Genomic DNA, 14,057 nt, shown 5'->3' on the forward strand with positions numbered 1-14,057 from the left:
CAAGTGGGGAAAGATCTGAGGTTCGGCAGAACAAACACCAAGGTGAAGGAGAGCCCCAACAAAAGACTGGCCAATGCCTTGCCACTCTCTTAACATCAAGTTGCTGCTTTGCAACACTTGCTCCTGTTCTCCCAGTGTAGATAAACCTAAAAGCCTTGAATAGAGACTGTAAATCTGTCTTTCAAGAATACTGTTACAGAATAAGGTCTAGGGCATTCTTAAACAGAGGTCCTCTACAATTTGTTGCCATCTAAGTCATTTAGTAACTTTTAAAAAGTGAGCCCTAGCAAAAGACCAATCTGACTGGAATTAAACCAAACTCATTAAAATTTAAAACATGTTTTAAAACCCTGTATTGTCAAGAAAGAAACTTGAATGGAAGTAATAAATTCTTATATATCAGATTTTGTAAATAAAAGACAAAAATTACTTTGTATGTATCTGTGTCCATGTGGATTCGTTTAAACAGTTTTAAGTAGGAACACGGATTCTTAATCTGCCTTTTTTTTTCTAGAAAAGAGTGAATGATGATGTATTTCTAATAAACAGTGTCTTAGATAAAAAATGTGTCCATATGCATAATTGCATGGGTGTAGGATTTTGTGTGCTCACATGTACAAAATAGCATTTTTAAGAGTTGAAAAGTGCTAACCACTTTACACTTGAGAAATAGGAATTGCCTATTCCTGTCCTCAAACTCATAAAGTGTCATTAGAGGACTCAAACAGTACATGATGATACAGGGTTAGATGCTTTCTCTGAATGTTTTGGAAGACACATGTTCTTTTTCCTCTTCAAGCATAGTGGATGAGACAGTGTTAGATTAGCATGTATATACAGGCCTCAGATAAGGCACAGGGAGTTGTCATTACTGGGAAGAATAGAATGCTGCTGGTGCTGCTGCTTGCCTGTTTTATGTAATGGTCAATCCAGTAATTTCTTTCTGAGGTATGTTTCTGCCAAGTTATCCTCCTGTGACAAGGTTGTTTTGAAACACTTATTAGGGTTTTATGTGTATGCTTTAAGGCTTTGAGTAGCTTGGCTGTGTTGGCTGGTGCTGTGCATGGCTGTGAGGCAGTAGTTCTGTAGATACACATTGACATCAGGGATCAGGTAGCAATTTAGTTTTGAGGTTATCACTATATATTTGAATCCAACATTTATATCCCAGAGTGGCAGTTGAGCAATCACTATTTAATCCTGAGGCTTGTAAGTGACTGACTACTCAGATGGTTTTATGCAATGTTCGGAATTGGAGCGTTAAGCAAGAATACGGTTTCTTGTGATTTCTGCCTGCCCCTTCTCTGTTTGCATAATTGTATACTTCCTCTTGTACTGCTAAAGCTTCCTCTTCTTCATGCTTTAGTCCTATTTATGTCTGTGCAGTGGCTTGAAAGATGTTAAATTTTTTGGAACTGAAAGTAACTTCTTAATTGGGATGCCCACTTCTTTCGTTGCTACAAACTAAACATCCTAAAAGTTAAAGATAATTTTCAAGAAAAACTTCTGTGGTGTGCTTCACTTAAAACGTTTTCTGAATGTCATTTAACCTAGCTGGTTAAACCAGAGTGAAAGGAGTTGTTCAGTCACCTCTCTGATTTATGATTTCCCCTCCCTTTTTGACAATATTTTAGGAAATTGTCACCAGCTTTCCATCAGGCACTACTGTCGTTTTGTCGGATGTCAGCAGACAGTCGTTTGGGATCAGAGGTAAATTTCCCAGTTGACATAAACTGGAAGATGCATTGTTCTGCATGGCAGCAATAGTTAAGCAGTAATTGCTTTGAAACAGGATCTATTAACATAGATGGAGAGATCTGTTAACATAGATGGAGAGAATAGTTTATGTGCATGAAACTTAAGAAATAAGGATATGCTTTTAGATTTTAGATTAAACATGAAACCTAGTGATGTGTAATTACTGGGAAGCTTTGAGTATGTATGAGTGGTTTCATGCTTTTGTTGGTACTGCCAGGTCAAACCTGTGGCTTAATGTGTGTGAGTAAAATAAGTATTTTCTTGTAAGTGATCAGCCTGCTGCAATTCCTATTACTCTTTTGAAATGTTGCTTTTCTATTCCTGTGCTTCATTTAAAACAACACAAACAAACAACTTGGTTTTCTAGGTATCTCGGATTGCAGACAGTGAAAAAAGTGTCATGTTAATGTTGGGACGCTGCCTGCCTCATATTGTTCCTAATGTGCTGCTTGCAAAGCGAGAGGTGAGGAACCCTGAAATTTTACTTCTTGTTTTTACCTATATGTTTTCTCATTCATTTTGAAGATCTTGTGTCTAATTTCATGAACTCTGTTACTTGCAATCATATTCTTACTTTTGTGCATGCATCTCTGCTCCTAGAGAATGGTTTTACATCTCTGTCAGGTGAGTTCAGTTAAACCTGCATGGTATCCTAATATTTTCTTCCTTTGCTTAAGGCACCCATTAGCGTTCAGCAAGCCTGTTACTGTAGGTCCATCTTTTTGTGGTTGCACAAGAGATTTTGTTAGAGACAACCATGGTTAATGTGTGTTACGAAGAGCAGAGAATATAAGTTTAAACATTAAATTTTGTTTTAATAAGGATTAATTTACAGGTTCTTTTGCAGCACTAGGCACTTCAACAAAAAATTATTTTACCATCTGTTTCTAGAAGCCCCACATTCATCAAAAACACCCCTTCATAAGAAAATTAGCCATCTTGCTTACACATTTTCCTTAAATTTGTAACAAAGCTAAGTAAAATTATGAAAATGTATATTCTGATATAAATGAAGATGGTGTATTCATACTATGTACTGTAGAAAGGGAAGACTGTGACTGAAGATGGGGGGAAAAAGAAAGACTGATTCTGTGTTGCTTTGTTGTCAATATTGCACATTAGCAACTGTGTAAAAATTAAAAATTAGAAAATGTATCAATCAAAAATTCAGCAGCCTCATAGTTGACACTGAAATAAAAGGTTTGAAGTGGCATAGCTTGTTGAGTAAGTTTTAGTCCTTGTTGAAGGGACCTACAGTATGGTAGACTTAGTAGTGTGTTTTGCATAAATTCATTTGAAGGCTTTGAAAAATCCTCAAGAAATTTGTACTGATCCAATAATTTAAAATTTTATAGCATGCAAGTAATTATCAGCAGTCGTTACGGTGAGTTCAACATGTACCACATTTTGAAAATCTCAAACTTTATAAAAAGGTGGAATTTTTCTGAGAGGCTGGGAGTATGAACTGGGTGTTCTGGAAGTGATTCTGTTAATAGTCTCTCAGAATAATTCTGTAAATGTTCCTGGATCAGTGCTTAATTTCTGTTTTATTCCTTTCCCTCTGCTTGACAGGATGTGGTATTTTGGCTTCTTTTCACAGCTTTGTAGCATAATATATATAATGCATTTAGTATTTTTGTGACCTTTTAGGCTACCAAAAGTATTTCCTATTTCATTTATTTTACAGTTGAAGTTGCTTTTGATTACATGTATTTTTGCCTTAAACGAATCATCTGTTTCAATTTGACTGAAAAAGCCACAAGTGAGAATTGTGTAACTGGATTTCATGGGATGCTTTTAATGTTTTGAGAATTGAAATTTGCTTTAAAAATAACTTTCTCAGTTACCCATCTATTGCTATAACTATTGTAATGTTCTTTCAGATGTAGTTGTGGAATTTGAAGGAAAACTCGGGTAAACCATCTGTTAATATTTATTAATATCCTTATTACAAAAGCTAGCCTAAGAGCGTGTCTCTTCCAAAACCAACCTTATTGTGAAAGAGTCTTGGCACAATTTTGCAGAGAAGTTATGTAAAAATACAACAAACGATCACTGACTTGAGAAAGATACCTAACAGGTTCACTCTGTAATGCAAAGTGATAGCCCATCTGCTCTGAAAAGATACTGTGGTAGTATTTAAGATTGTACACTGTCAGTGTTAGACATGAGAATTAAAGACAGTTTTGTGATGACTCCCTAAAGTACCTGTCTTTGTTCTTTAAGTATTCATTGTGTTGAAATTAGTTGCAAAATCTTAAGCTGAAATCTATACTTGTGCTATACATTTTCAATTTGGAGAAACTGGCCTTGTGGAGGTTGACGCTCTCTCAGTAGGTATTGTCTTTTACCAGAGATTCAGAAGCCATTTCAGCAATGCTTTTAACCTGCTTAAGGTTAATAACAGCCTGCCTGATTTGATTATAAGTGGTCTGGTAAATATTACAGTTGATACCTGAGTGATTCGGTTAGTGTCAGAATTACTTATGCATCTCTGAAATTCTCCGTTATTTTTATGTATTGCTGCAGCTTTCATTGTACTTCAGTGTCTGTAGTTTAGGTTCCAGTGGAAGATAACAAAGAAGGAAAACCACAGTATTGAATAGGGCAGCTGAGGAGATCATTTTAGTAGTTTCTGGCAGGGCAGTTCAATTGGGTCAAATCGATAATGCCTAATATAGGATAATTGCCTGAAAGCAATTTGTAGTCATTCAAATTCCAGTTATCAACATATAAATAGAATTTTGGTTTTGTCTAAGTGTCTGGATTATTCTAACTGCTTGAGAATGTGTGTGTCAATGTTTAGATTGGTATGCGAATATAATCGCAAACAAAGGAGATACTGCAAGCCAAATAGTAACTGGAATGAACAGTAAGAAAATGCTAAAAACTTACTATAACTCTTCAAAAAGAAAAACAAACCAACACCCATTTGGCTGCGTGTGCAGTCTGTGATAACACTTCCTGCATATGAGCAGCTTGATCATAGAATTTCATCTGCATTGGAATCTGGATCCTCATTTGTGTTTTTACCACTTAAAACACATTTAAGATTTAAAAAATAAAATCAGCCACCTTCCATTTCTCAAGATGTATACCATAAAATGATTCCTTTAAAACTAAACTCTAATTAGAGGAAATCAGTCTTTTAAAATTTTAGCAATACTGATTTCTCACCTTGTATAAGATGTAAAAAACTAGTATCTTTTTTGGCAGGTAACAAAATAATGTTGTTTGTATGTACAATTTCCACACTCTGCAGTATGTAGTCTTTTAGCAGAGTTTGGGCTAGAGTAAACTTGCTGGTTTAATATCAAGTTTTTGTTACTCTTTATCAGGAAACACTTTTCCTTGCCTTTCATCCCGCCTTTTATTCCAGAGTTAGTTTGTGTAACTTTCATTTGTGTTATGCAAACTTAGCAAAATCACAACAGTAATGGTTTACTAAATTACACCACTGATTTATATATATATATACACACACGCACTGAGAAACTGTAACTTACATAGAGCTCAAAATGTTAAGAATAGAAGTTTGCTTTTATTTCTATTTAAAGCTGAAGCAAAGAATGCTGAATCTACAAACTCTGAATGAGTGGCATTCTTGACAGCAAGCAATGCTGTAGATTTAAACTTGTTCATGTTAACGTGTAGTATTTACACATAGACATCACTGAGGCACTTTTATTCTCTGACATTTTTCATAGGTAACTATTTCTTAAAGCATGGTACAGCTGAATATCTATCTTACTGCAGATTTTCATCTCGGTCTTACATTTTAAAAGCCATAAAATACTGGCTTTGTTAAAAAATGTAGAAGAATGCTGCATCAGAGCTTGGCATTGGCTGTTTCCAGTGGCTGTGTCAAGCAGATGTCATTCTGGTTGTATATGGATAAAGGTCTACAAGTTTGAGTTTCTGGGCATGAAAATTGTCAGCCATCAGTATCTTCTAAATGACTGTTTCTATTTCACAGAATAGGAGAGAATGGAAAAACTTAAATGAACAATTAAAATACTTTGTGTTGCTCTGTAAAACTTAGGTTGTGGTAGGCTTCTGTAGATTGTGTTTCTGAAAAACAGGGATAGTGTTGACCACAGCAGGTTTGCTGGTTCTCTTTCTCATGTAGTTGGGTTGTTGGTTTTGGCTCAGGGGGCTTTTTTCCGGGGGGGGGGGGGAAGGAGGGGTAGAGGTGCCCCAGGCACACGAAACAATGGCATAACCATTTTTTAATTTAGGTCCTTTAGTTCCCTTCTCTGGATGTGAGGGGCTAATGTAATTTTCTTAGAATGAAATAGCTTAACCTCGTAGAGTATCCTTTCCATTTCTAGTCTGAAAGCTGACTTCAACACCATGTCTTTAAGCATAATATGATTTATAGATGCAAGGAGTTTGATGTTTAAATTGTATTGCCAATTGTTACTAGTTTTATCACAGTGCTGTTATAGGGAGCTTTCCAAATAAATAGTAGATACAAACAAAGAAGTACAGGTTTTTTTTCCGCACCAATATCTACATTGATTCTTATGTAAAATCACCCCTTTGGGGTTCAGTGAAAGGCTTAATTGGATCCTGGAATAGTAGGCTGATCCTATGAAATGTGATTAGAGTTGTAATCTTAATATGATTGAGTAGCACAAAGTTCTGAGTCATGTTAATCTTGCGATTAAATACTTTTTTCATTTTAGAATTAAAAGGATGAATTCTAAACTTCAGATACGTTCTCGCACAAGATACTCCATATCAGTAATGTGTTAGTACCTGCAGCTATTTCAGTTGCTGCAGATTATTTATTTACTTGTTGTCAGAAGCTATGTTACAGAATAATTTTTACATGGAGAACATTAAAAGGGCATGCATTTGCAAAATCAATCATAACTGTGTCCTAGTTTATATATTAAATTGTCACCTGTTTGCCATATTTGAAATAAAGATTAATATTTGAAATAATGATAAAGATGGCTATCTTAAGCTATTGAAGTAACCATTACAAAGCCACCTTTTGACCATAATGAATAGCTGCTCATTTACATATGCCCATGTAAATACTGTCTTTATTGAGAATTGAATCAACTCAAATAATGAATCCTTTTCAAAGGTAACAGAACATGGGTTTTTTTTTAAGTTAGGGAGAAGTTGTTCAAAGGTACTATGGTGGAAAAAAAATTGTCTCTTTGGAGAGACATAGGTGGATATTTGCACAGAAGTAGAACAGATGGGCCTTTTAAGTTCTATGCAATACATTAGGTCAGCTTTGTAGTATCAGTTTTCAGAGGGAAGTGGTAGTATTACCATCCCTGGAAGTGTTCAGAAACCATGTAGATGAGGCCTTCAGTGATATGGTTTAGTGGTGGACTTTGCAATCCTGGGGTAATGGTTGGACTTGGTGATCTTAAAGGTCTTTTCCAGCCTAGTTGATTCTATGATTGTCCATTGCTCATCTCTATGTAGCTTGTGTCACAGTATAAACAAATTTCTTCTCCCAGTTCTACATCTGGGTAGCTCACAGATATAAACTACCTTAGATACTAATTTGCCTTATCAGTGGCAGAGGTGAGACCTCTGACACACAGTGCTTTATTTAATCAAGTTGCAAATGCTAATGAGGTTACAGTGGCAGTCTGGTTGGCATCTAGTGGGAAAACAGTGTTGCAGTTCTGAAAGTCACTCCTCCTGGTAGTGTCGACTAACATCAGCATGAACTAATCAGTTTTCCTAAGTAAGAAACAAAAGGGGAAAAGTGGTACAGAACATTTAGGAAGGATTCAAATTAAATGGAGGGTTGTTGGCTTTTTAAAAACCTAGCATTCTTGCTTTACGATTGTCAGCAGAAGTGGTATTCCTTCCCAAGGAAGGCAGTGTTTCAAATATCACTGGAAGTTCTCTTCTTGATAATTAATAATTACATACAGTCTCCATAACAATGTTATTTACTTTCCTCTTGAATTTAAATAGCCAAATGCTAATATTATTGTGTCTTATTGGAAAACTACCACTTCCTACAGCACTTTTCTGCTGGTTTTGAGAATTGAAAAAAATCTGAGGTTTATTGAACAAGTTACATCTAAGGCATGGTAAGAGGAAAGAATGAGCTCGAGCCTGCCTGTAGGTTGTTTTTTTTGGTTCTTAATAATCCTGAACATCCCAAGAAAAGTCTGTCCGCTTTTACGCCTTTAAGAGACTTCAGTTGACTTGTTTTCTCCATCTCTGAGATCAGTATAATTGTTCTTGTCCCACAGAAAGTCCCTTTTCCCTCCACTTTTACCTTCCTGTCCATTAAGTCTGTAGGGAGCGCATAAAACACTGTTAAGACTTCTCACTGTTTCTCCACTCCCCTTAATAGAAGGAACTGTAGAAGCACTGATGCAGCGATGCAGAGAACATTCACTTCTCCCATAGTATGCATGAAAGAATGTGACCAATGGAGAAGAAAATACAGCTAATTCCATCAGCTATAATAACCAGCTTTCTGCAAGGTAAAGAACCAGCCTTGTATATGCCCCCTGTCAATTGTGTTAGGTTATTCATTAGCCTTTCACACACAAGGCAGTAGTACTGAGGTGAATATTCAGACGTGTTTTCCTTTCATTAAGACTCAGCTGGGAAAAGACAACTTTAACTTCCTTCAATTTGAAAGGCACTGTTTCAAAAATCTTAGTAGTAATTCTGAGTAAGCTGTTATGATTTCTGACTAGGTACTCAAGCATACTGGGAAAATGAAGTCAGTGTGGTGATTTCAACAGATGAAACAAAAAACCCAGACCATAAAAAATAGGCATGTCCAATTTCATGGGGTAATTCTTTTTTATTTTAAACTCTTTGTAAGAATAATTGCAAGAGCAGTTGGATAATGCAAACTTAATGGAGATTTCAGAAAGATAGATCTCAAAATACTGAGAAATAGATAAGTCCAAACTGTTGAAATTTATTGATTATTTTTCCTTCTGTACTTTCAGATTTTTTAAGTGGTAGTTAGGGTTTTTCCACATTCATTCCTCCATCTCATTATAAATTCCTAATCTGTATCATAATTGGGTTAAATATTGCCAAGATATCTCCCAGAATGTTAAAATGCACATTAGGATGTACAGGGGAGAAAAATAGTGCGCTGAGTAGAATCCTTGTAAAATGAAAACATAAAGCTTATCAGGAGTTGGCTAGCTTAGGCACTGCTCTAAAATAGAGTGTTGTTCTATATTTAAAATAAATAGCACTTGCTGTTTAGGAAATTACAGGTTGAGCAGTGAGGGTGTCTTTAATGCTGTTTCCACATGTCCACCTCGTTTCATGGGCCTACTGTCAAGAACATCATGAATAGGTCACTTTGAATACCTGCAAGAAGAAATTGTCACCTCCCTGCGAAGTTATTACAAATAATTACAGGTTTTTCCAGGTTTCATATGATCTTTCCTAGTAACTTCAGGAGTGTTTCCCACTTTCATCTACTTGATTGTCACAGTTTATTAATTCACAAAAAGCTTGCCACATGTGCAGGTGGGAGAGGAAGTCTCCGAATTACTTGCCCATGTTTTGTTTGCAGACACCTAGATTTGTCTTGTTCTTTCCTCCTAACCTCCCAGTGTGATGTTTCTGTCCCTAAAATATTTAACTGAATTCGGAAACTACACTATTTCTAAGCAAAGGCTCACCTCAAAAAAAGTTGAGGAAAGGGACTTCCAGTTAATGTTCCAGAAACATTTGTTTCTGCTGGGAATGAATACCATGAGCTTTGAAGGTGTGTTTAGAAAGGAGAGGAGGTCTTCATCATTGTGAACAGCCTTGTATTTTCTTTCAGTTAATGTTTTACATAGTAGTTTCCTGGTAGTTTGCCCCTTCAGGGAATTGAATTGCTCTAAAAAAAAAAAAAAAAAAAAAAAAGATTCAGCTTCAGATATTGCTGCTTCATTGAAAAACAAACAAAAAGAAAACACAAAACCAACAACAGCAGATCTTTAAATAAAATCACATTGTTCTCAGTCAACATAAAATAGAGGATATTTAATGCCTCCTTTACCAGTGTATGTTTCTCAGTGCTTATTCAAACTTGTGCACAAAACTGTGTACATGCTTAATTAGAAATTTTAATCTTTAACTCCATGCTATCACAAGTAGCTTTTTCCATAGGAACTTTATTCCATAGATATATGTGAAGCTTGCTTTAGTTCAGTAGGTAGTGAAGACAATTTAAACCATGATTATTCTCTAATTCTGGTTACAGGTGACCTGCATTTGTTAATTGTGATCTTTGCAGAGCTTTTCTTTTATGTGCTGGTTCTCCCCTCGTCTTTCCTAGCAGGAAAATAATTCTAACTTTTGTAGACCTTCACTTTTTTCAGGTCACTTAATAAGAGATCAAGACTCTAGAAACACCTTCTCTTAATGTTCTGATACTATGTGTCTAGATTTATCTTCTTAGTTTCTTTTGCCATTAATGAATATATGCCCAAAGCGTTTTTACTTTGTTTGGTTCTCCCCTACCCACAATTTTTTAGGAATTGATCCCACTCATACTGTGTACAGCCTGCCTCCATCCTGAACCCAAAGAGAGAGATCAGCTTCTACACATACTGTTCAATTTGATCAAACGACCAGATGATGAGCAAAGGTGTGTTTGCGTTTGTGTGTTGCGGGATAAGAAGGAACTTGTTTTTCTTTGTCAAAGGAGCAGAACTAATAGGAACTGGATATTATTGGACAATTTTAACCAAGTTTCACTTAAGCTGATATTTTGCTGGTACAGTGTTGACAAATTTATGTGGACTTCAGGACTTTCCATTTCTATGACCTGTACTTTCTAGTTACCGAAATGTAAGAATGCTCTTGCTAAGCTGCAGTGTAACATTTCAGTTCCTTTTTTTGTTTAAACTGAAATGCTTTGTTAAAATGAGCTTTAAGATCATAAGTTCTAGCAATGGTTGATATAGAAATCAAAACAGCTTCTCTTAACTATGATATTCAGTTGGGGGAAATAGCGTGAGAAAGTAGTATTCTTTCCTCTTGTGGTTCACTGCTATGCTGGCAATAAAAAATCAGAAGACTGAAGCAGTGGTTTAGTTCTGACAAGTGTTAAGAGCTTTGTTTTGTTTTAGTTAAGACTTTGAAACAAAGTATATTTTTTGTTTTATAAATATAGTTCCTCCTTAGTACTCAGGAAATCTAACATCTTTGTACTGACCTGATAAGTGTATCCTTAAGGTTGAAAGACAGTAAGTACCCTAGCTGGTATGTTTCCTTCTCTAACTATGGAAGGATTTTTCATATTTGATCTAAGGTTCTTCCATTATTTTCATTAGAGGTGTTTTGCAAGCATCTGTATCTATTGTTGCTCTGTTCTGTCTTCAGACAGAACAATCATTGTGGAAGAGGTTGGAAGCATTTCTTTTGAAGATTTTCTGAAGTGTTCTGGTGTCATTCTATTGTATCTACATCCATCAATTGTGTTCCCATTGTAAAGTTTAGAGATGAGGTACAATTGAAAGACATGGCTCTGGAGACAAAAAAATGCATAGATAAAGACAGCTTGTTAGCACAGTGGCACCATGTATACTGGAATTACAGAAAGATAATAGTCCTCGTTTTACTTCATACTCATTAGAAATCTGCTTCTGAAGCATCTACTATTATCTAAAATGTTTTAAATGTCCCATGCAGATTGAGAAGCTACAATTATTTTGTGGTTGAGGGGAGGAGGAAGTTACATCTCTCCTTGTAGCCTCTTGTAGTTAATTTGTCACAGTATTGGTGGCCTCTCAAGTAGTTTTCATATGCCTGTTTAGCTGCAGTTAGGTGTGTCTTCTCCAGCAGCTAATGAAGGAGAAAAGCCAAGCTTATTTTTCCTTGAAGTTTCCTTCTTCTTTCTTTGTCGTGACCTAGATTTATATCTAAAAATAACTCATTGTCATCAGAAATTTGAGAAGAATATTCTGCCAAAATCTCCGGGATAGGAGATTTTGCAGGACGACCATTTACACACATAGAAATCAAAATGTGTTTTAAAGATGACATAACACCTAACTGAAGAATAAGTAAAATTCCATCAAGTAAAATGGATCTTGAATACAAAGTTAGACAGAAAATACGTATTCAGAATTTCAGTTGGGTTTTTTATATATTTGCACGGAAGTCTATTATGCATCATTGCTTTTTATCTAAATAAGTTTAAATAATATTTTAGCAGCCTTGTGTGATATGAAGTAAGCAGAGACATTCAGCTTCAGTCACCAGAATAACGGTATTAATTATTGCATATGTTATTTGTTTACCTTCTGCTATACTGTACAGGCCTATGTGATACATTAAAGTAGCAGTGGATAACAGGTTGACTTTTTTAATTTGTTAAATGTGAGAGACTGAAATATGACATTTCAATTCTAATAATGAACCCATTATTTTACTTTAAATATATAACTTTGTAAACTATGTGAACAATTATGTGGAAAGCCTCTATTATAATTCTTGCCCATGGGAGGCTTTTTGATGCATGCAGATACAGCAAAGGAACAAATACATGTTAGCTTTACTTAAACATCTTTTGGAACAATTATGTTGGGTTTGGACACTAAGAAGCTATGAAAAAGTCCAATTAATGTTAAAGTCTTTTAGGACAAGGTTAAAATGTAGTTCTGTTTGTTGAATAATCTTCAACATTTCCAAGTAATGTACCCTGAAGCAGCACTCTTGATGAAAAGAAGCTAAAACATGTTCAGCTTAGTGTATCTAGTATGAGTTTTCATCAGTCGTATGATGTCGCCTCCTTTACAACACTCATAACTTGCTGACTTAAGGAAAACTCTAGTAAGTTTTTAATTTAATCTTTAGGGGTGGCAAAAGAATCTTGAACTGTGTAATGGAAGATCTGAATTGCCTGCAGTTAATTTCTAAAACCTCTAGAGTTTAGGAGTGTTCCTGTAGTCTGAGTCTTGATTTTGCTTCAGTTTCTGTAGTGATGAAGCAAACTATTCTGCTAAATCATACTGATTTACTTTATGTTCTTGCCTAGGTGACCATAAATGCATATCCTGGTGAGAGCTTTTTGAGAAAAGCATTCCTAGCATCTTGTTAACAAACGAGGTCATTATGGCAGTAAAGACAAAAATATTTTTCCCTTGTCCAGCCTAGACTGCAATTTTTGCAACAGCTTAGTGTTAATGTGTTTTGTTTCAGTGACCTGTGTTGAGATCCTTACAGCCTTCCCTTCCTCTGAAATACCAGCTGTTGCCATATACTTTCAAGATGGTTACAGTTGCCCAGTTCTGCGATTAGGTGCAGGGTGTAGAATCAAAGGCAGTCATTTGGGTAACTATTTTGTTTGTTGTAGAACTTGAAATTACCACAAGCTTTTGTCTCCATACTGCTATCATGCATCGGCTGTTGATTTCTTGAGTCATATCTAGTCACTGCATTCTTGTTTCCCCCAACCTTTTTACCTTGATCAAAAGTCTAGTTCTTTGCATGTGGTGGAGAGGTGGGGGGGTGAGCAACAAACACAACACCAAAGAGATTGCTCTGACTGTTTGCCTAAAGAATGCTGGAAAAAATGAATCTGTTTTTAATTGACTGTTGCTCTTTGAAAAGGGTCTGAAAGTGATTGAGGGGTTTTTTTGTTGTTGTTGTTGTTTTTTTTAATGGGTATTATATAACTGTCAAACAACCAGCAGAATCTCTGCCTTTCAACCTTAAGAGCACTCTATTAGCTGCAGTAGATATTTAGGAGCTTAGACATGACACTAAACCAGATGCAAATCCTATCTTACTTTCCACAAAGGAATAATGAAGAAGTTCTCAGTGATGTCCTAGTCTTACTGTGGAGGTGATAAAAGAGTGTCTTATGTCCATGTGGTATTCTTTGGAACTGGCTAATTAAGTATTTGTGTACACACTGAAAGTAAATAGAACTGGTGCATTGCATGCAAAGTCAAGATCATTCCAATCCCATTAACAGAAGTAGAAGTAAAAACTTAAGTAAAAGTTAAAATACCACAAATTACAGTTAAGTACAATTTTATTAAAAAAATAAAAAAAATGGTGCCTTTGAAATAAATGGAACAACAGTGATTTCTTGCAAACTTTGAGGAAAGTTAAAAAATGCAAGAATATAAATACAGATAACTTGTGTGATTGTAGATACTACTGTGATTAATTTCTTCCTCTTCATAATGGGCTTCGGAAGGTTTCTGATGAGAGTGGAGTTCGGTATTTTGGGAGAAATGACAGTAACTTACATGTTAGAATGTTATAAAACCATGTCATAAAAAATTTCCTTGTTTTGAACACTTTATTAAATCTCACGAATGCTTCTA

General features: G+C 35.5%; 1 protein-coding gene across 6 annotated transcripts in view; it reads left to right on the top strand.

Annotated features, from left to right (window-relative positions):
- The window catches only part of RELCH (RAB11 binding and LisH domain, coiled-coil and HEAT repeat containing), a 74,661-nt gene that overhangs the window by 30,679 nt on the left and 29,925 nt on the right, over positions 1-14,057 (top strand). For 5 of the 6 annotated variants that reach the window (XR_009742668.1, XM_061449297.1, XM_061449293.1 and 2 more), the window contains 3 exons: positions 1,635-1,710; positions 2,126-2,221; positions 10,251-10,363. Coding sequence is in view for 5 of the 6 variants with exons in the window: in XM_061449297.1 (XP_061305281.1) it covers positions 1,635-1,710; positions 2,126-2,221; positions 10,251-10,363 (285 nt within the window). In the remaining variant the exon portion in view is untranslated. Of the gene's footprint in view, positions 1-1,634; positions 1,711-2,125; positions 2,222-10,250; positions 10,364-14,057 lie in introns of those variants that run through there. The other variant, XM_061449298.1, reaches the window with a different exon arrangement.

The sequence above is a fragment of the Pezoporus flaviventris genome, unplaced genomic scaffold, assembly GCF_033815535.1.
Source record: "Pezoporus flaviventris isolate CSIRO_AGI_PZ_B2104156 unplaced genomic scaffold, CSIRO_AGI_Pfla_v1 ptg000007l, whole genome shotgun sequence".
Classification (NCBI taxonomy): domain Eukaryota; kingdom Metazoa; phylum Chordata; class Aves; order Psittaciformes; family Psittacidae; genus Pezoporus; species Pezoporus flaviventris.